Raw genomic sequence first — 23,614 nt, forward strand, 5'->3', positions numbered from 1 at the left:
TTGAGCTCTGACCGCCAGTAGCTTGGATGTCTCCCGTTACTGATGGGCTACTGCTTTTTATACATATTTCAAATGTGACTTTTTTTTAATTATATATTTAAAAATGTTTTAAACAAGTATAGTAATAAGAAATGACATAATAATCAAATAATATCAACAGGCGTAATATAATTTTTAACGTAAAATCAATATTTTCGTAAAACTTTTGTTGCCGCCAATACATCTGTCATCGCGACAGATAAGTGCGCGCGAACGAGCGCCGCGCGCACAGATACATTAGCGAAACGTAATATAACATAGATGCGTTCATATTAACTGGGCTATTGTCGAAGTGATGGCGCGAATGGATTACTTGGCAGCTCTGTGTTGCCTGCGTAACTGTTTTTGGTAGAACAGTCAAGGATATTATACGTAGGTTTATACCTACCAGTTGGTGTATTCAAATTCACATTGTAAGTTTGTCATTAATTATTAAAATAATGAATTTTGAATAGGATAATAACACAGTATGTTAAACACGCTATAATTCACATTCACAGACGAATGTGAATTATAGTTTATATCTTAAGTATAGCTGTAGGTACAACTCAATACTTTATTTCAATGTTAAGAATCTTCCTTTATTGAAATAAAATGAAAGTTTTAATTTTGCCTAAATTCAATTTTTATTAGGTATTTGTTTTGTTTATCCAAATAAAAACCCTATCAAAGATGCTACCTAGTATTGTTATATGTAAAGTACAACATAATATTAAACTTAATTATAAAATCTATTTAAATTCAAAGCTGGCAACACAGCATAATTCGAAAATATGGCGCGAACAGATCGCCCGATGACAGCTTTATAGTCCACCATTTTGGAGTCCATTTAGTAAATGCAGATAAATATTTATCGGCCAATAACACGCGTTATACTGATGAGTTGCGTTTATTTTCGTTGCTGAGAGCTCTCTGGGAATCGGATGTTTGTTCATAAATACATTTTTGAAAGATGTTAATCTTAAAATTGTTGAACAATGATCATTACTGGGACCGGAAGATACGTTCTCATTCTTCGGATTTTAAATTGTTGACGGTTAAAATTCCATTCGACAAATTGATTTTTTGTGTTTTTCCAGCAATTAACAGCTCGACAGGAATGTTTTGAGTGTATCCTAGAAAAAATAATGGTGATTTAAGTAAGTATTTATCATTTAATTTAAGATAAAACCAATGACACTTTTTTGGTGTGATGGGTCGACGTTTGAGCACTATCTCGCCTGATGGTAAGCGATGATGAGGCCTACGATGGAGTACGCCTGCCCTGCCCATAAGCAGTATATCCATTCACTCGGGTCTCGAAGACACCCAGGTTAATACCCTTTGGGAAAAGCAGACTCTGGTAATGAATTCCATACAACTTTCATTTTGGACGAACTTAACACCAAATACAGAGAGAGAACAACCTAATATAGAAAGAACTGAATATTTAGCAATAATTCATGAATTTATGATTATTATGATGCAGGTCGTTGTCAATCGGCGTATCTGGAAGTCATTGGGGGAGGCCTATGTTCAACAGTGTACGTCTTGTGATGATAACACTTAATTCGTATATCTCTTTTTCTTTTCGTTGCCTCACGTGTATTGTGCAATGGTATATATTATTGATTGTTATTTGTTTTTTTTTTTCCAATTTTATAGTGATGTCTTTTTTATGTTTTTCTTAATTTTATTTTTATAATTCTATTTTGTGTGTGTTAATGTAATTGGTTTCTTAAACCGTGTTAACATATTAACAATAAATAAATAAATCTCTGCTTACTCCTTTGAGCAGTAAAAGGCCTAACGAAAATGTGTGTAAATAATAGATACATAAATAACTTATTTAAGAACGAGTACTGCCATCTATTGGTAAAACACGATACTATTTTACAACTGTCACAGTAGCGCCATCTAAAATCTAAAAGTCGTAAACATATTAAAACAAAATTGTCAAATTAAGATAGATGGCGCTAGCGTAGTTTATATAGTTGTGCTAATAAAAAGTCTTTATTCCGCCCGCCACAAATGTTTTTAAATCTGGTAGCACTGGTTCTCTTCGTTTCACGTAATAGTTTTACCATATAAAAGTAATGTAACTTTTGAAATAAAATAATTCGTATAGAATTAAAAGTAAAATATTCTGCTGATTTAAAATTAGCGCACGAATTCTATAATTGCTACTTTGACATTATTTTGCGAGACAAATGTGTAAAACTTTTTGCAAAAGATTTTACACAACGTGAAACGGATTGCAATTTATCGGTGCTGCCAACCTTCAGAAGTAGGAAATCAGAAATAACTTGTCTCAAATCCACCATTTTCCCTTTGTAACTAACCGGTGTTCAAAACACGTGCGTACGATCAAGTTACATGGAAAACTTGTGTGATCTCCGTGCATATTGAATAAATACTTACGCTAAAAAGTGCGCCGTGTTTCGATAAACGCGCGTCGTGTATTAAAACAACATAATGAACACCGAAAAGCTAAAGAAGTTGCAGTCACAGGTGCGCATCGGCGGTAAGGGCACTCCGAGACGCAAGAAAAAGGTTGTTCATGTTACCGCGGCGACAGATGACAAGAAATTGCAATCATCGCTCAAAAAATTGTCAGTGAACACTATCCCTGGCATCGAGGAGGTGAATATGATAAAAGATGACGGAACAGTGATACACTTCAACAACCCGAAAGCGCAGGCATCCCTCGCGGCCAACACTTTCGCTATCACTGGTCATGGAGAGAACAAGCAGATCGCCGAGATGCTCCCCGGCATCCTCAGTCAGCTCGGCCCCGAAGGTTTGAACCAGCTGAAGAGGTTGGCGTCAAGCGTCGCCGCGCCTAAACCACTCGACGAGGACGATGAGGTCCCTAACCTAGTCGGCAACTTCGACGACGCATCGAAGCAGGAGGCCAAGGAAGTCATCACGAACGAGAAAGAAAAAGAGAAGGAGAAGGAAAAGGAAAAGAAACCCGAATCAGAAACCAAAGCTGCAGATAAAAAAACCGATTAAACTTAGTCGGCCACAACGGTGTAGTTTTTAATTTTGCTCACCCAGAGAAAAGGGTTTCCAAAGCCACAGAGGCGTCTCAAATAGTTCTCATTTTATTTTACATTGTGTTCCTAAATAAATGTATTTTGAATTTATCATTTTCTACATTTATTTGTATGTGTAAATTGTGAATGTGTTTTGTTGGTACAGGGACACTTTTTTTTTAATTTTTATACTTCATAATGTGACTTTGGAAACCTCTCAAACATCCTGAATTAAAACTGCTTAACTCTTATGCCATGCACTAATTCATTATTTTTAGTTTATATGTAACATACAGCATAATGGGATATGATACATGTCGATTCTCTTTTATAATAGGACCTAGTTAAGTGTTGTAATGACCCTATTGTTGAGACTTTGGCGATATAGGTAACTTCAATATATTGAAAAAAATATAAATATACATTATTTTTGACAGTGCACCATGAAATCATAGAGTATATGATTATATGTATAGTAAAGAGGTGTTGTACGCCTTAGAATATTTTTAAATATTTTCTAAAGTTGTTGATTCATGTCCGGAGTTAAGATTTGCTTTCTTAAAAAATAGTTATAAACAAAATATTAGTCACAGGTAGCTCTATAGGTTATTGAGCTAACATTGTATAAATAAAATGAATAAAAATTGCAAAAATTGTAAATGATTAGAGTTTTGGTATGTGGAAATAACATTAAAACTTTGATCGAAGTAAATGGACTTTTATTTTTGACACTACAGACTAAAAAATTACTATACCATAAATAGAACAGAATACTATATTCAAATATTCTCTAAAAAGGACCTATTACAAACTTTTTAAACTATTTGGAACAAAGTTTTGAATTCACACATGAACAAGGAGGTTAGGTGAGCAATGTGAGACTCACACCTGCTCATCTGTACACACATGTACAATTCAATTTCAATTGTAAATCATCATGAATATAAATAATTGAAATTACTTTAGTAAATAACAATACATTGGCCTCAAAAATTTAAAATCATGTGGCTGATTATGCACTAATAGAATCAAGCCATTATAGCCTTTATGCTAACGTATTAAATGCCATTCTTCACTGATGAATAATTGTAACTATAAATTCATTAGTGGAACCTAATTTTATAAGTGGTTGATGAAGTCATGATTACTGTACCTATTAAAAAATAATAAAGTGATTCTAGATTAGCAACTGCGTTATTATTATTGAGTTTAGTATGTAAGTAGACGAAAATTAAATTTCAAGGTTCAAGCAGGTCCATCAACCTGTTTAATATTAGGAGATCGTGACTAAGCCCAAAGTCATGCTTATTTCCTTGTTTCGGTTCAAATATCCTTGTATGGTTTACAAATGAACTTATGAACAATGATTAATTTATCGCCGAAATAATATTCATGAATTTATCACGTGGGAAAGGATATTGTGGTTACCGGTTAGCAAGTACAAAATAGTACAAGGTACAAGTTAGTCACTACCTATGATTAGATTGTGATTAAGACTGAGTTTTTTTATAGTATTTTTATCAACATTGTTTGTTGATAAAGAAAGTGCTTGTAATAATTTCAGCAATCCCCAAAACGAGGCATATTTAGGTATAACGAAACGTAGGTTATCACGAACTTCTAACATTTTTTAGAGTACATTATCATCTAAATCGGGACAAAAAAGTATAAAGTTAAAGTTATACCTACTTTACTAAATAATCTAGTTAAATCTTAAACTGAAAACTAAAATAAAATAAAATAACTGAAGAGTTTTTTGTAGCTCTCATCTCTGCAAATTACTAAACGCATTCTTATTCTGTCAAAACTCAGAGCTGTCAGATGTCAAATTCTATTTTCATCACAAAAATATCGAAAGTGATTTACTTTTTGTTATTTAATTTCTTTGCATTAGAGTTTTGTGCATTTTTTACACAATGATAGCAAGGCCGTGGACAGACGATTTACCGAAATGCAAAAATTCTTGTGTAGCATCTTATTTTTCGCGATTAGGAGGAGGGAATACAAATACCACTGATGACTACCTGTGTTTTTACTGCCAGACTGAAGATAATTTGTAAGTAAACTTTAGAACCTACATTATGTACTCTTGTTCTAGAACCTTACTTTTCTTCAGCTGTATTGTTAACAAAATATTGGGTCATAATTGAATTGTTTCTTTGAAGTACATACTAACAAGTACATATGTTATCTAAAAACAAAGATAAAAATGACATAAAATCACAGTTAATGTGAAAGTATAGTTTAATATCTTAGGTTATCTTCAGTCAAACAGCCAAATATAAGTATTATCTTGGTACCAATTATATAACTTCATATTAATACCACCTTTAGTTCCCTCTATGGAGTATTTGAGCCACACAATGGACTGGACGCAGCGAGGTTCATCATGCAGAGGATGGCTGCTGAGATCCTGTTCCCACCACCATCAGCTAACACTGACGAGGAGATTAGAGAAAGACTGAGGTAAACTTTTATTCTATTCTTTTCTGTTCTAAAGTGGACAGGTAGAAGTGGACATAATACATACTTATATACTGTTACACCTACCTATGTGTATGTACCATGAAGTAAATAGTAAGTTATGTCATGACTGAATTTTCCTTTAACGCAATGCATGACTTTGTACAGGGAGAAAGAAACACTACAAACTCTATTCTCTATTTTCCATCTAGTGGTCCCATACTACATGTTGCCAATTGTCCACATTTGAATGTGCTTTCTGAGTGCTTATAACTTATCTGCATCTTTTTACCTATACAATATGGCAGGGCCACTTTTTTGTGTCACAGTGCACAATCACATCACACAGGGCGCATTTGGCGCCTTGACTGCAAAAATAAAGAGAGAATTTTATAGCTTTATATGGGTTCTCTAAAATTAATGTATGATGTATAATATTCCAGGAATGCATTCATATCAGTGGAGAAGGCATACATAGAGAACTATGATGGTATGATTGCAGAGAGGACAAGTCTACAATATCAGTTGCAGACACTCAATGAGACACAGGTATAGGCTGAGAAATATTATTATTATTTGAAGTGAAATTCACTTGTAGAAGAGCTTGTTCCTGCATGGCTAAAGCAAAGGCAATGATGTTTTAACTATTTAGATTTCTTTTTTATGGTATAAGCCAGTAAATGAACGTCTGTTCATGATCACCTGATGGTAATTAATCGCCGCCTTTCATGGACTCTCGAAATTCCAGAGGTGTTACAATCATTACAAGAGTGTTTGTAATCAAAATTATTATAGTAAAACTTTATCTAACCTTGAAATGAAACTTTGATTTCTTTACCCAGCAAGCATGTTAGCAAGTAATAGCCTAGCCAATAATTAAAACTAAAATCAAGTAACAAAACAATTTCAATAATCTTCAGGTATCCCAAAACTACAACATCTTGGCCCGTCTAAAAGAGATAGACGTGCACCTGTCAGGCGGTGCAGCAGTGGTGATAGCACTGGTGCATGCCAACAAACTGTTCGTGGCCCACGTGGGAGACACCAGGGCGCTGCTCTGTAGGACTGATGATAATGCTGTGCTGAGGGTCGTGCAGCTCACCGTGGATCATAGTCTGAATAACGAGGATGAGCTGTTGAGGCTCCAGCAGTTGGGGCTTGATGTTAATAAGTTGAGGAATTGTGAGTATTCTATTATTTATTTATTAAATTAAAATAAAATAGATTGACTTGGCCATCACATGAAAACACAAGTATGTGTACTACTTTTGTTGACATTTCTCGTATTGTATTGATTCGTCTATTTCATGATTATGTGTGATGACCAAGTCGATCTATTTTATGTATTTAAAACGTAAAATAAATGTGATATTGATATGATAACAATTTACATAATATTAATTTAAGACAGAAGGCCCCTTAAATAGGGACTAAATAAAATAACCGACTTGGTGTTACATGGATCTTATAACGTTTTACGTTAGAAAAACTAAGATGCGAGTCTTGGGCTTTATTACAGGATTTTTTTGATGGTTTTATTTTACTCCACTTTAACAACCTAATTTAAACCTTCCACAGCACAATACCTAGGCAACCAGACCGGTACACGGTGCCTAGGCAACTACCTAGTCAAAGGACTGTACAAGGCGTTCCCTACAATCAGCGCGGCCGTCACGGAGCCCGTCATAGCTGCTCCTGAGATACACGGGCCTATTATACTGGATGAGTCTTGCAGGTACATATTTTTTTACCGTCTTGTCTTTTATCCCTAAAGGGATAGGCAGAGGATCGCATAATGCTATGGAACGCTACATGCATAGTATTTTAATTTAACTAAAAATCACGGTTTACTCACGTTTAATATTGAGAAAAGCTCTACTAGTTTCGAGCCACAGAGGGGCTCTTCATCATGAGCAGCGTGTACAGACGCGACGACGTCGCGCAGCGTACGTAGGCTAAAGTGGTAGAGCTTTTCCCCATTAATTTACGTGATTAAATAGCGATTTTTAAATAATGTAGTATGTCTTACGATAGTTATTATAAAAATATAGTGTATTAGAACACAAAATTTTTATTTTGTTAGAATTTTTAATGTTTACCAAAACTAATAAATAACATTAATATCTTTTGATCTTTGACTCAAGAGTTGCCTTGTTCTAAGTAAACTGGAGCTGTTCTTGTTTGTGTTGTTTATATTGATAATTGTAGGGTTCAAGATTTTGAACTTTACATAAATAGATACTATTTAAACTACATTTAGTATAATAGTCGTGATAAGAAAATTATAACGTCACAATTCTTGTTCTCAACTTTAGAGTTTATTTTTGAACGGGTGTTTTTTGTTTGTGCATCCATTTTCGTGAATTTTATTTATTTATTTATTTCGTCTTCATCACAAAAACAGTGAATGGCGGACTTAATGCCTTAAGGCATTATCTAATAGGCAACCATAGGGTAGTGCGGATTGATGCGAAGCCAAAACACAGGCACAAAAGAATAACGGCGCATTCCAATAACCGATCGGTAGATTTGCCTACCAGCGGTTGAATTTTGACACATTTTGTATAGAGCTTATGTCAAAATTCTACCGCTGGTAGGCAAATCTACCGATCGGTAATTGGAATGCGCCGTTAATATAAGAATGAATTTTGGTTCAGGTCCCACAACAATTTCTGACTAACTATTTAGGAGAAACCAAAATTAAGATCGAAGCTAATATCTTGCTTACCACTGGCATTATTTATTGTAACACAACATTACGGCTTTTATTTCCCGAAGGGTGATAGAGATGCACGTTTTTAATACAACAATAACACCCTCTCTTTCTTTCATTACAGATTCCTAGTCCTGGTAAGCGCAGGAGTGTACAAACGCATACAAGAAGCGAAAGGCAGCTACGAACAAACTAACAAGCAGTTAGCACAGTTAATAGTAGAGAACTTCAGGAAACATGACTTCAGGATGGTCAGCCAATCAGTCCTTGAAGAAATAGAACAAGAATTCGTTTCCTACTGCGTTAAAAACAGTCTGACACCAAAACCAAACACCCACATGTCATTGTTAATAAGAAATTTCAACTTTTTACCCACAAATGAAGATGAAATCCCACCAACACACAGTGTAACGAAAAACGCATCAGTCCGATTCAATCCGATTGTCCAATCAAAATCGAATACGTTACTCAACGAAATCGATTCGGAGATTTACTCGTCTGGTACGAATGAGATTGAAACGAACGATTCTAATATCGATACTAATCGGTCTATTGAATCGACTTCAGATATTTATCCTGTGGGCAGACCGTTTGATAGGGATCGGAAAATCAAGGGTTATGTCGACTTTTCTTGTTATTTTGAAAATGTGGCGAAGGCTAGGAAGAATGGGACGCTGCCTGATTTTATTAAATGATTAGTTTTTGAAAGGTAAAGAGTTATTCTTGTCATTATTTAAAAGTATTGTGATACTATTTATGTGTATGCTTTTACACACTATCAGTATCGGCGCTCTGATTGGGCGGCTTGAATAAACCAACCAATCAGAGCGTCGAACGCGTTCTCGTTTCGATTACTTTAAACGTAAAGCAACTAAGGGTACCAGATTTCGTGCTAATCGAACCCCTTTTCCAATCGAGTCATGCAACCAATAATGTCAGTTGGACATAGAGCTCTTTTTTAAATTTGTTCTGGTATTCCCAACGAAATACCCGTAAAGAGGACTTTAAAAATATTATAATCTTTACTTTTGATCGCTCTCAAACCCTAAACAATCTTATATGAAAACTAAATTAAGAAATTGTTGTATTTTAATGATTTGTTTATGAAATTGGCCACTTTGTAAGTCTTACTTGCCTTCGATATGAAATAAGTATTAACATATCTTGTATATTATTATAAATATTAGTTTCTAAGTATTATGACAATATGAGATTTTTGTTGTTTTATAAAAATAAATGATAATGCAAAAATCTGTATTATTTATTTACCTTATATAATTTTTGCTGGCTACTGCTCAACCAATATTTATCGCTCGTTTGTAAGGAGGTACATACGATATCATTCAAGAATCGAATTTAGACTACGGACCTAAACCTGTCGCCCTTTACGGGTGCTGAGGGTGTTAGTTAGTGAGGTAAAAATATTTTCTTTCTCTTTACTTTCTCCCCAAAAAGCGAAAGGCCTTTGAAGGATTCCCCCCCCGTCATAAAAAAGGCTAAGCACACGCAGTGTCCATGTGCATATCTTACTAATATTATAAATGCGAAAGTTTGAGTTTATGTGTTTCTGCTAGCGGTTGAAGGGATCGGGATGAAATTTGAAACAAGGATAGATTGTGATCTGGAATAACACATGGTATACTTTTTATTAACCAGGAACAGAGGTTAAGAACGGAGTTACGGAGTACATTAATAAAAAACCAAATACGAAGGCAATATAACTATATTAGTAAGTAAAACGGAGATACACAATAATATAATAATGGGTAAATAATTAAACAGGCTTGTAGTCCAGCTTGCTCTCCAACTTCTTGTTGTCGGCCACCTTGCGGACTGCTTTCATTAGGTCCTCCTGGGAATAGACATATTAAATTTAATATAAGTTATTTTAATCATGAGAAACGCGCAGACGGATCACCTGATGGTAAGCGACTAGCGCCGCCCGTGGACAGAGTGGCAACACCAGAGAAGTCACAGGTGCGTATTATTCTTTATTTATTTATTTAGCATACTTGTTTAATATATTTTTAAATATTTTATTAAAAAATATATTTAGAAATATAAAAAGCAGTAGCCCACCACTAACGGGAGAAATCCGAAAATTTCTGTCGCACCTGTTTATACCTGACTGCGGAGAGCTGCGGCCAAGTGCGCAACGGGAACTACGATTTTTAAAAGACACATCTATTGTCGTGAATTGAAGGAACTTTTATTTCAAACTTGATGAATTAAATTTTTCCCACAAAATCAATTAATAATAATTAAAAACAAAATCTATCGGCCACCTTTTAATTTACAACCTGATAGATTTGTCTCCTACTCATAAATATGAGTAATAAGGTAGATATTAGCATGTACTTGATAACTACACAAATCTGTAGCCGGATCTCGTACTAAAATTTGGTTACCTGTATAATATACTCCCTCTCGGCCCGTATGGCGAAGAGCCCGGCCTCGGTGCAGACGTTCCGGAGGTCGGCGCCGTTGAACGTGTCCGACAGCTTCACCACCGCCTCGTAGTCCATCTCGCCGTGTTTAGCTATGGGCGCCGCGTGGATCTTCAGGATTTCTAGTCTGGAATTTGCGAGGATAAAATGTTAAAAAACAACAAATGGATTAACAAAGTAACATTCACCTTTTGTTAGTTATTGTATTTTTTGTCTATTATTATTTATGTTACAAAGGGTAAAAATGATCACACACAGAACACTACATTAAAATCTAATGATACTTTGCAAATATTTATAAACAAATAGTAAACTCGAAAAATCCCAAAGTTATTATACAGTGAATCTTGAAGAAACTTGGTTATATTTTTTTAAAGCTTAACTCGTCGTGTGCCGCAACGCAGATTTTCGCGGGACACGATGTATTTTCTATTGTTGTCATATAAGACACTGGCATACTAATAGTCCGGTCAATATACGATATTGAAATATCAAAAATTCCGACAGAGCTGAATTTTGGTACAGACCTTTATTTTACTATAAAGATTAAAATATTAAAAGTCCCCATCTATCCCATATTCAAAAGTTATTCGGGGTCAAAGGTCAAGATTTTAGGTTTTTGAGTTTTTCTCAAAAACCGTAAGTTTTTTGAAAAAAACCTCAGACCAAATTTGTAGATCTTAAAATTCTCTACAAAATGGTCTTTATAAGTTTTTCTATAAGTATTACCGTTTCTAAGATAGATTCGTGTGTCCCCACACACATTTTTCCACTTTGGAAGCGTCTAACTTTCAAACGATTGATTTTGACGAAAAGTGGTTTTAGAAACCTTAATGTCTTTTTTAAAGACCTATCCATAGACACCCATCACGGATATGTAAGCTGAAAAAAAATTTTTTTTTAATCAGTTCCATGTATGTGGTGCCCCCCTTTACTTTTTAAATTTATAAATTTTTATTCAAAATTCGAATAGCGGTTACCGAAATACACCATCTTACAAAGTTTCAACTATGTAGGCCCAACAGTCACGGAAATAAATGTCTGTCCGTCCGTCCGTCCGTCCGTCCGTATGAAGCCTGTTGGGCCCGAAACTGTTGGGCTTCTTCATCAGTTGAACCTCTTGTAAGATGGTTACTTTTTGACTGTAAATGCTTCAATTCTAGATGAATAAAAATCACTATATAATTCCTTATAATATTTGAGGAGTTCCCTCGATTTCTCCAAGATCCCATCATCAGATCCTAACTTGGTGACAATGGGACCACTTCAGAACTATCTACTTTCAAAAAAAGAATTTTGAAAATCCGTCGGCAATTGACGGAGTATTCGATGAACAAACATACAAAAAAAAAAACATACAAACAGCCGAACATAGTTCCTCCTCCTTTTTGTGAAGTCGGTAAATAGGTTTTATATTTTACCAAGTGTGTGGGGAACAAATGGATCAAACATTCACTTTTCGTTAGTTATTGTATTTTCTCGTGGTATCGTATCGTCACACCTTTTATCCCCGAAGGAGTAAGCAAGGTGCAAGTGGCCGTTATACAATGAACACCCACTTTTCACAATTTATGTTATAAGTCCCATGTAATAGGGGCATGAGCCTATTGACATATACCCCAGTAAATCTGGCATTGTGCCCACACAATTCAGACTTACTTATAAATGTTTAAAGCTTAAAATTTTGTTCGTGATTGAGAAGAAATATAAAAAAAACAATAAATCAGATACTAACCTAGCCTGCTCATTAGGCAATGGAATCTCAATCTTCCTGTCCAGTCTACCAGGTCTGAGGAGAGCAGGGTCCAGGGTGTCAGGTCGGTTGGTGGCCATGATGATCTTCACCTGTCCCAGGGAATCGAACCCGTCCATTTGGTTCAGCAACTCCATCAACGTACGCTGGATCTCACGGTCAGCACTTGTACCTTCGGAGAAACGACGGCCACCTGGAAGGGAGAAATTAGTTTTTAATCTGTCGTGTATTTTGTAGCAAAAAGTGTAGGTAGAGGAACTTTTTACAATATACTTAAACATTGCCCTACACTAGGAGATTCTCCTGTATCGTGGGTGCGTTTCCAAACGTACAAGTTCACATACACATGACACACAGACACTACATTTTTTGTATCATAAAGCGCGGCAGTAGCAGCAGACACTCTATGCCGAGCAGCACACCATAAAGTAATGCAGTCTTTTACGCAATAGCGCTGTACAACTTGAAATTGTTAGAATGACAGTGCAAGTGCTTGAAGAGTTTGTTTGTTTGAACGCGAAACTACTGGTCCAATTGGAAAATAAATATTTTTGTGCTGGATAGTGCATTTATCGAGGAAGGCTATAGGCTATAAAACATCACTCTAAATCACGATAGGCGCCGAACAGTGGGTAAAAAATTATAATTACAAATACGAAAGTAACTCACGTCTCTATCTCTTCACGCCTAAACCATTGAACTGAATTGAAAAAATATTTTTGTGTTGGATAGTCCTTTTAACGTTATAGACTATAAAACATCACGGCTACAATCAATAAAAGCCAAGCAGTCTAGTAGCAAGTCTTTAATCAAACAACTGCACGGTTAGTGTGGTGGCTGGGCAACCGGCTGCCGTGCAACGCGTAGCGGGTTCGATTCCCGCACGGAGCAAATCTTAGTTTGATCCACAAATTGTTGTTTCAGGTCTGGGTGTCATGTGCATGTGAAATTTTATGTATGTAAACGCACCCACGACACAGGAGAAAATCCTAATGCGAGGAATTGTTTAAAAAAACATGTTCATACCAATAGCATCGATCTCGTCCATGAATATGATGCAGGGCTGGTGGTCGCGCGCGTAGTTGAACATCTCTCGGATGAGACGCGCCGACTCGCCGATGTACTTGTCTACGATGGCTGAGGATACCACCTGCGGAGTAGAGGGTATGTTATTTGTGAAATATTTATTGTAGAGATGACAGGTGAAGTGGCTAGCTAACTTTGAAGGCAGCAAATATTTTTTTATTAACATTGGAAATTCAATAAAAAAAGAATTAGATACGCAATAGTGACAGCAATTCAATGAATAGTTCTTTCTTTTCAGAAGCACCTTTTTGGCATATGGTTCAATAACAATTTTATGCATATTTTAACTAAATAATAATGCGAAAAGAGTAGATGCATTGTTATTTGTTTCGTTCAGCTAGAATTTTACTTCCAGCAGTTGAATTTGACTTCCTAGACTGTTAAAGTCTATGAGTTTAAAATCTTAAAAAACGAACCCAGACCCACAGGATCACCGGTGACGGCAGTTGCGTCAAGATCAGGTGAGGACTATTTCTCCCCGCCGTCATTATATTTTTAAAACATTCCATAGTTTCTGCCTACCCTCATGGGACACAGGCATGAGATTATGTATGTATGTAAAACGCACCTTCAAGAAGTTAGCATCAAGTTGTGAGGCCACAGCCCTGGCGAGCAGAGTCTTTCCGGTACCAGGAGGTCCGTATAGCAGACAACCCTTGGGAGGAGTGATGCCCACACGTACGAATAGCTCTGGGTTCATCAGGGGTAGCTCAATAACCTGGAATTAATAATAGTAAAAATGTTGATTTGATCATGTAAAAGTGTTAAGATGGTTAGAGTTTAATTATAATGAATTTGTTCTTTTGGCATGTCCATCAAAAACTCTGAATATACATAACAGACAAAAAAATTATAGGTTCCTGATTTCTAAATGCAACAAAATTAAACACATTGAGTGTTTTATTGTATTATAAATATTTTTCGTTTTATGGTATAAGCCAGCTATGGGGCTATGCTATACAGGTTTATCGTATAACGAGCAGACGGATCACCTGATTGTTAGCAATCGCCGCCGCCCATGGACACCCGAAACACCAGAGGCGTTAAACTTGTAACGCACTTGCATTGCCAACCTTTTAGGGGTTAGGAATTTAAGCGTTGTTGGGGATTCGGAGATTGGAAAGGGGAGTTATAGGACTCCGGTAAATACTAATTTCTGTATGTATAGATAAGAATGAGTAAACCAACCTCTCTGAGCTGTCGGATCTGTTCCTGCAGACCTCCGATGGCGGAGTATGTGACATCACCAGGGTCTTCGTGGCTCATGTTGTATACTAGGGGATCAACCTGGAAAATTTAAAAAAAATATTATATCAGTAAACAGTTCTACCAATTGTGGAAGTAAATCATCTATAGAGGTGTTGAAATAATAAAAATAGACTAACTAAAGGAGTATTCAATTTCCATTACATAATGGGTATACAATTAAAAATAGTTAAGAATTATCTATCTTTTTTAAGCTGGCTCTGTAACACAGGCTTTACAAAGGCATCAACTACGAATAGACTGGAAGGAAACAATATTCTTAAGCAAGCAATCATTTTAAGACATAGTAATAATATTGTGTTTTTGGTAACAACCTCACCCATTTCTGGGGAATTACACCAGAGTTGCTGCCTTGTGGCCAAAGCAACTTTGGCTATATATCTCGCCTGGTGATAATGATGCGGCCTACAATGGAGCATGTCTGCCCATGAGCAACCTATTCACTCGGGCCTTGAAGAAGGTCCAGGTTATAACCATCAGGAAACTCAGACTCCAGCAAAGAATATTACTTATTATTATGTTAGTGGCTTTAAAAAAATACTAAAACTGTACCTCTCTAGGTAAATGCCTCATGATGGTGAGTGTGGTCATGTCGAGTGCGACCCTGGTGCCTCCCTTCAGCTTCTGCTTGTCCAGCTGTCTGCGACACCCAACCACGTAGCGAGGACCATTTGTTGCTTTCACAATGACTGAAAAATACATAGTAAAAATTGTTATTGATTTTTTCTTTGATACCATATCATGAGTATCATGAGTACCATATTTTGATAATAACTAACGTGAGACATACTAAATTGACAAAAAAATCACGGTTATCTCAGTAGGCTGCACAATGTCGCCGAGTCTGTGCATGCTACTCATGATGTGAGTCCTTCTATGACTTACAGCTAGCAGAGCTTTTCTCCATTATTGTAAGTGAGTAAACCATGATTTTTTGGTTAAGCTAGGCCCTAGATTACTATACCAGAGTAGTCCCTAGATTTTAGGGAGTACCAGTACTCTTGTTTATAATATGCCACATTTCATACTTCAATAGAAATGATTAATACATGATCATTAGCACAAATAGCTATTCCTATTCTTATTTGAACCACATTAACAACTTTTGACATAATTAAACTTATAAAACTCTATCCAACATTAGTCAAAACCAGAAATAACAAATAAAAGGCAGACACTAGCACATCATAATACCCCAACCCAACAATATCCATTTACAACCTTATAACTCTACAGTAAAGTTGAAAATTTGTTAATGATAAGGGTACCTTGATGTGCCAGCATTTACAACATGGTATACTCACATTTCTCCTCAGTCAGCTGCTTGAGCACCTCTCCGACGATCTGACCGACACTCTGCAGAGCTTTCAGGTCATTCTCACTCTTGTCATACTGTTTGGTAATGTCTTTTAGTTTGTCTCTCACTGAAACAAGACAATTACATGTTTAATACGTTTTTACTAACAGCCTGGGACTTATAACACAAATGGTGAAAAGTGGGTGTACATAGTATAGCGGCATTATGTCCCGTAATGTGCACCTCTATCTATCCCTTCCGGGATAAAAGGCGTGACGTTGAAATACGTTTTATTTTAGGATTTATAGAATTTTTTGTAGTATTTAGTTTCAAGGTATTTTTTACTAAGAAATGTAATGAAAAATATGTATTTCTGTTGATAATATGACAAATGAAGTCTTGACAAAGTGGGTATAAGGTTCTAATTGGTAAGAAATTTGTGATGAATTCATAAAAAGTGATAAAGCATCCCTTTGTTTGTGAATTGGATTTTAGAACGATTTAGTGCTTAAAAGAAACTTAAAATGATACTCCAACAATGGTGGGAGAACCTTAAGCAATATAAAAATTCATATCAATGTATCTGATGCTGCAAATAATACATTATTTTCGTGAAAATTGAGTTCTATGACCTGAGAGGAGTAACCTCTTTTTATTGTAAGAGAAAACTCAGAAATACTAAATAAATTAGTATTATTACGAGTTACACACGATAATTGTAGTGTTATTTAACTAGTATTGAGTAAAAATAAGCAATTATTTGATTTCTAGGACAAAAGTTAGTGTAATGATTCGGCAGAAATCGATGACAAGCAACTCGAAAGTCACAAATACATACTTTCTTTCAGCCTAGATTCGACTTCTTTGTGTTCCATCAGCTTCTTTCTGTAATCCTGAAAGGCTTTTTCACGTAGCCCGTCCATCGTTGAGGGTCCGGCAGGCATTTTTAATAGAATTTATGTTTACGTGATAAATGCAAAAACGAAAATCACTACTATTTGACAGTTCTGTGCGTTGACATCACAGATTAAAAATTCTGATGTCTGCTCTGTAACGAACAAAACGTAATCGTCCGCTAGTATTACGATTAGCAATATCGGACTATAATAAATAATTATTAACATAATCAACATGAATAAATTACGTCAAAATATTAAAATTATAAAATTTTACTAAAATAAATATTTTACTCTGAATAATTAAATTAAAATTAAATTGAATAAAAAGGAATTATTTACGCCATTATCTAACTTTTTTAATGAGGTGTTCATTAGCGGATATATCATTTTACAATAGTGCCAATAGATGTCCTAAGATTTTATAGGTCTTAAAAGTAAGATGACTTTCTTCTTTAAATTTGATTGCCCTTAGCAAGCCTAATGGAATCTTGCTCGTCTTATAAGTTGTCCTAGTCTACTGTATCAAAGTATCTTGTATGATTTTTGAAGGTTTCTTTCTCCCAGCGGCTGAGTGTCCCTGTTCATACTATGTTGTCCTTACGGCCGTTGATATTTGGAGATTCTTCAAAGTGCTTAATTTTTGTATTTGGGAAACGGTTTGTAATGCACTTAATTAAGTAATTAATGATAAATTAAACCACCCAGGAAGACAAATCAGCAGGAATCAAACCCGATACCTTGAAATCTACTGTCAGTCATACCTATTCGTGGTCGTATTGGTGCTAAAGTCCCAAGCCATGAATATTTACAATCTTTAAAAAACATAACTCAGGAAAGAGGAACATCAAAATAAATTACGTTCAAGGCACTTATCTTTTTATTTAAAAAAAAATATCGCAATATGATACATGCTCGCCGCGCGCCGTAATGGCGGGTGGTTTCGCGCCAAAATATAATAAAATAAAGCTGCGCGCGTGTGTTATTTGCACGGCACGCGAATTACGTGACCCAGGTCCCGTAGACATCACGTCTTTTAGGTATCTAGTTTATACCGCACGTGTTTATTTACTGTACCTAAGTGAAATGAGGTTAAATATCCACCTAGACTCTGAGTTTTCTTGGATTTATCTGATAGGGCCGGGAATGAGGTGAGCGTACTTTAATTTTTTTACGAACATTACCGTTTTCATCTCACGTAGAGGCTTCTTAATCTTTTGCCCTTTAAACACGTTTTTAAACACCGTTTTCTGGGTTTTATTATTGTTAGAAACTATTAGGCGGGTACTTGCTTAGTTAAATGCCATTTTGTTGTCTACACTTTTTATAGCTTAGTACCCTTTTCAGACATTTGGAATTCTAAAGACTTTATATTAGAATCACTTAAATTAGCAACTATCAAGTCTGAAATTAAAGAATATAACGCCTAGACAAATTACAATAGCAATAACTTTCATAAAGTAAAAATTTATTCATCAAAATATTAACTACCTATAGGTACTTAATTTTTTTATGGCATAAGCCGGTAAACGAGCATTCGGATCATCTGATGTTAAGCAATCGCCGTCCCCCATAGACATCCAAAACATGAGAGGGGTTACAAGTGCGTTGCCGGCTTTTTGGGGTTAGGAATTTAAGGGTTGTTGGGGAATCGCGGATTTGGAAGATTGGGAAGGGGATAATTGGGCCTCCGGTAACGTCAATCACACAACAAAACACAACGCAAGCGTTGTTTCACGTCGGTTTTCTGTGAGGCCGTGGTATCACTCCGGTCGCTCGGCCCATTCGTGCCGAAGCATGGCTCTCCCACACTTCTGAAGTAGTAAAAGTATAACTACAAAATAAACGAATTATAATTCTTTAACAACTTTATAGTTAGGTACAACTAAGTATTAGATACTACTTTTACAACAAAATAACAAAATGTCCATAAAAGCGAACGTTTGCAATTTCAATTGCAACAATATCTTAGACAACTTCTTGAGATGTACCTTAGGGTAAGCATTTTATTTACAGACTAGTATCCGCCTGCGGCTTCCCCCGCGTTGAATTTAGAAAAGTTTTCTCATAATAGGTACTGTCTCCTAATCTTGTAGAATAGAGAAGCGTGATACCACCACATCTACTCTTTCTGCGGGTAGAATTCTTATAGGGCGACTAGCACATTAACAGAGACCGCGATGTCCAATCCTCCCTTATTTTTTTGAGGGTGGAAAATCATCCAATAACTTCTCCCGCCTTGGGCGAGGCGAGAGGGAGTGTCAGACTCTTACTGACTAAAAACCACCCCGTTCCTACTACTGCCCGTCGAGTAAGCCCGCTAGGTAGTCCGCAGCTCCGGGTCTCTAATCCCTTTTTTTTTTTTTTTTTTTTTTTCAGGGTGGAAAATCATCCAATGACTTCTCCCGCCTTGGGCGAGGCGAGAGGGAGTGTCAGACTCTTACTGACTAAAAACCACCCCGTTCCTACTCCTGTAAATTATAAACAAACATACAATCCCGTCGAACCGGAGCCCCGGTAAACCCGCTAGGTAGTCCGCAGCTCCGGATTAGGCATCAGCCCTACTGGGCCCCATCTGTGGTGGTCTGATGGCTCTTTGAGGCGCGCGCAGAACGCGACGCGCCGCACGCATGGGTCTGGTTCTGGTCGGGCGGCGAGCTACCCTTGCTCGCCGTCCGCAGACCCGCACTTACGGTGGCCGGAGATCGTCGCGCGATCCCCGACGCCCGGAGTGTCTCTCGCGACGGCTGGGGCGTGAAGAGGTTCGTTCTCTCACGCGCCCCGCCTCCTCCTTAGCTAGCATGACTGCTTCGCAGAAGGAGGAGACGGCATCCCAGTCCCCCTCGCTCCGCACCATGGCTTGTATCAGTGCCGGACGCGAGAGGGCGCCGTCGCCGACCACATCCCTGAGGACACGGCGGTGCTCAGCCCACGCAGGGCAGACCGCAAGCGTATGTTCCACCGTGTCCTCCGGGCGGTCTTCGCAGTGATGACACCCGGGCGTTTCCTCCCGCCCAATCAGAAACAGGAACCTACCGAAGCTTCCATGTCCGGTAAGCACCTGCGTCAGGCGGTAGGTGAGGATCTCTAATCCCCTGCACTGAAGATTTTGAGTACTGAGGGCTGATGCCCGATCCGGAATTGCGGACTACATAGCGCGAAATTCTGGCTCGAAAAGCAGGAGTAGGAACGGGTTGGTTTTTAGTCAAAAGGCAAGAGTCTGACAGTCTATCTCGCCTCGCGGGAGAACCTCTCCCGCCTTAGGCTATTGATTTTTCCTGCAAAAAAGTATCAAAACTATTTTAAAGCGATGCAAATTATAAACAAACATACAATCTGTTCTTTCTTCTTTAGAAAGGACATAAAATTTTAGATCTGCCATCAAAATAGCTAATGTTACTCTGGAGGACAGAACGAATCTTGGTTGTTATGATCCTAGATAGAGCAGGAGCTAATGTTTTGTGTGGTAGTGTACCTAGAGTGCAATTCTGAGCAGAAAAGTAATAGTTTTGGTCAGGTATATTTGTATAGAAGGTTATTGGTGTAGGTGGTATTTTAACATTAACTTATAAAAAAATGACTTGTTCTACGGCCAGTTTCAATAACCTATCTATCTGTACATTTGCCTACTAGAGATAGAATTTGGACACATTTTGTATGGAGCTTATGTCAAAATACTATCTCTAGTAGGCAAATCTACAGATAGATAGGTTATTGAAACTGGCCGCTAATAGATAGATACCTATGTCATGCGACGTGTTGACTGCATGTTTAGTATAGTGGGTGTACGATAGACTAGACTGGCAGAAGTATTTTTCTTACGAAACTGCACTTACAAAATGATTACAAAATTTGATTATGATTACGATTATGATTTACAAAATGTTGTTTAGTATTGAAACTGTGTGAAGTCATCGGCTTACTTAATTGGCTAGTCGTTCAAAATTTCAGTAGACACTAGACATAATTATCTTGGGTCCCTATAGGATTTTTTTTTACATTTGATGGATCTGGATATGGACTCTTTCGCCTGATGGTAAGCGATGATGCGTTAGATAAGGTATAATATCTTACAATTATGAATTGTCTGCAAGATTGACGCAGTTTCTGCGTTGAACAATTCATAAATTGTTTTGGGTCTGAGTGTTATACAGGAGACAGCGCTAGAGTGAGCCAAAATTAAAATAAAATCGGTTAGGCAAAAAATAATGATAGGAGTATCATGATAGTCTTTCCTCTTTTTTTGGGGGGGGGGGGGGAATCATCCAACGACTTCTGTCGCCTTGAACGAGGCGAGAGAAGGTGTCAGACTCTTACTGACTAAAAACCACCCCGTTCCTACTCCCGCTTTTCGAACCGGAGCCCCAGTAAACCCGCTAGGTAGCCCGCTCTCTCCTCTGTACCTAAGTTTTAAAATTTAATGGAAAATCATGTCGTGTAATCTCCAACCAATACGGCAGCACTCTGAAAGATTATCATCAGTGTAACACTTTACACGAGTTATTGTTATTTTTCAAGCGACACATAAAATCCTGTCTCTCGTAAAATATGAGTGCCGCCGTAAAACTAAGAGCGGTGCTTATTAACGTTTTAAATTTTCATCGCAAATTGATGTAATGTTATGTGTGATGTTCATGCTAGTCTTTCGAAGGGATAGACAGAGGTGTAAGTAAATAAGTTAATTACTATCAAATAAGTTACCTTTTGCAGCAAGAGCCGTTTAACAGCCGAAATTCAATACCGAACTCAATCTCTGATTTTGGATTAAATCTGCAATTAATTTTGGCCGTAAGGGACATTACCTACCTACATTTGACAGACGCTGGGCTGCAGCGCTCTCTAATAACCCTGAACCTTTTAAACTGCGATTTCCAACTTGCCTGTTGAGCGGAAATGATAGCAAACCCTTCTCAGTAGAGGAAGTTAAATAAATAAAAAAAAAATACAGAAATTATAATAAATTTAATTTCCTCACTAAATATATAATACTCATATGTTTAATCGTAAATCTCCTTATTACTACAAAAAAAAAATGAAATCCGAAAAATACTCCAGTCATACTTTGCCCGATCCGAGAATCGAACCCGGGGCCCCTTGCCTGGTAGTCGCACTAGCAACCACTCAACCAACAAGGCAGTAATAAATTTTAAACCAGTCACTTATAACCGAATCAAGACCAATTACTTAAACAACCTATCAAATGACTTAATCACAAAATTATTCACACAAAGTATTTTACTAAACTAAAATATTATAACATCAAACTCTCGCCCTGTAATGTTACAAAGTCTTGTATCAAAGTTTGACTATCGCGGTACAAAGTGTAAAGTGTATGGCAACTGTAGCAACTATGGCAAATATGGCAACTATATGGCAACTATGGCAAGTAGCGAACAGGGATCACAATACATAGTGCAAGTTTTTATCTTTTCACATACTTAGGTGGTTACATCTTTGTAGCGGCGGCACATTGGCTTTTCAAGAGGTAAGAACAATCTATGAATATTTATTCTAGTAACTACATGTAGGTATATTTATTTCAGTGTTTAAACTGACATGGTCACTAACACTATCATTAGAACTTAAGACGGGATATTTACCATGTTTATTTATGTTTATGAGTTTCCGTGATCATGGCGCTTGTAACAGTGCCGAAATATCGGAAACTCATAGATATAAATAAACATGGTAAATAACCCGCCTTAAGTACTAATGATAATATTTATTTCAATCAGAAATTAGACATTATTGGCTTATTCTTGAATCAAATTCCGATCAAACCACATTGATAATGGTAATTTCGTACTCTTGAGTTGCAATACTAGCGTCAATTGCATCCGTGTTGCGTGGTTGTTGAACTTAATAAAATGGTATTGAGTTTAGCTTTATATTCCATACTCTGAATGCTATTTTAACTCCTACGATTGGGGTTGTATAGTTTTGAAATTGAATTTTTATTGAGATTTTTTTGGAAATTGTATTGACTATTGAGATCTTGAGTACCAATACAAACCAGTTCTGGTTTAATGGTGCAAAATATGTAAAACTATGTATTGTATATTTGTGTAACAGATTAATAAAAAAATAAAAAAAGATTGGTTTCAAGAGTAAACGCCCTGAGTATGTTTTTAAACTGCGACCATTCGCCGAGAGATGGGAAGCAACATCCTCTAAATTTTCAGTAGGTAGCGTGGAGATTATAACAAACCTCTTCTTATGATGAGAGCCCTTAGTTTAATCTGGCAGATGATGATGAAGTATATAGAAATCTATTTAAAAAATCTTGCTAAATATACCTAACTAGTGACCCACCCCAACTTTACATGGGTGAAAATAGTGATATATTATGCATGTATTATATACACATAAACATTCCTCTTGGAACACTCTATCCATTAAAAAAACCACATCAATATCCGTTGCGTAGTTTTAAAGATTAAAGCATACAAAGGAATATAGGGACAGAGAAAGCGACTTTGTTTTATACTATGAAGTGATTAAACATAAAATCTATTACCTAACCCAATTTTCTAGGTCTAGAAGCGGAAAGTAAAAAAAAAGGTGACTGAAGAATGTATTTGTTCCTATCTACGTTCTTTTACTATTGACCACATACCTACTAAACGATACGAAGTAT

The 23,614-nt window shown here is 36.7% G+C and overlaps 3 protein-coding genes across 3 annotated transcripts; 2 read left to right on the top strand and 1 right to left on the bottom strand.

The window, feature by feature from the left end:
- Positions 1-2,320: 2,320 nt before the first annotated feature.
- LOC118270365 (transcription factor BTF3 homolog 4) lies at positions 2,321-3,768 on the top strand. Its single transcript, XM_035585931.2, has one exon. The coding sequence runs from the start codon at positions 2,494-2,496 to the stop codon at positions 3,031-3,033; it is 540 nt and encodes a 179-aa protein (XP_035441824.1). The 5' UTR covers positions 2,321-2,493; the 3' UTR covers positions 3,034-3,768.
- A 1,099-nt stretch (positions 3,769-4,867) lies between these two features.
- Positions 4,868-9,361, top strand: LOC118270707 (TGF-beta-activated kinase 1 and MAP3K7-binding protein 1-like). The gene is made up of 6 exons (XM_050697978.1): positions 4,868-5,112; positions 5,391-5,522; positions 5,963-6,068; positions 6,440-6,701; positions 7,098-7,254; positions 8,357-9,361. The coding sequence occupies exons 1-6, from the start codon at positions 4,973-4,975 to the stop codon at positions 8,925-8,927; spliced, it is 1,368 nt and encodes a 455-aa protein (XP_050553935.1). The 5' UTR covers positions 4,868-4,972; the 3' UTR covers positions 8,928-9,361.
- A 576-nt stretch (positions 9,362-9,937) lies between these two features.
- Positions 9,938-17,102, bottom strand: LOC118270701 (26S proteasome regulatory subunit 10B). The gene is made up of 9 exons (XM_035586443.2): positions 16,920-17,102; positions 16,089-16,208; positions 15,337-15,473; positions 14,707-14,805; positions 14,087-14,236; positions 13,459-13,582; positions 12,415-12,625; positions 10,641-10,806; positions 9,938-10,084 (listed from the first exon to the last, which is right to left on the bottom strand). Exons 1-9 carry the CDS (start codon positions 17,023-17,025, stop codon positions 10,007-10,009), a joined length of 1,191 nt encoding a protein of 396 aa, XP_035442336.1. The 5' UTR covers positions 17,026-17,102; the 3' UTR covers positions 9,938-10,006.
- Positions 17,103-23,614: the final 6,512 nt, after the last annotated feature.

This window comes from Spodoptera frugiperda, chromosome 13, assembly GCF_023101765.2.
Source record: "Spodoptera frugiperda isolate SF20-4 chromosome 13, AGI-APGP_CSIRO_Sfru_2.0, whole genome shotgun sequence".
Taxonomy (NCBI): Eukaryota; Metazoa; Arthropoda; class Insecta; order Lepidoptera; family Noctuidae; genus Spodoptera; species Spodoptera frugiperda.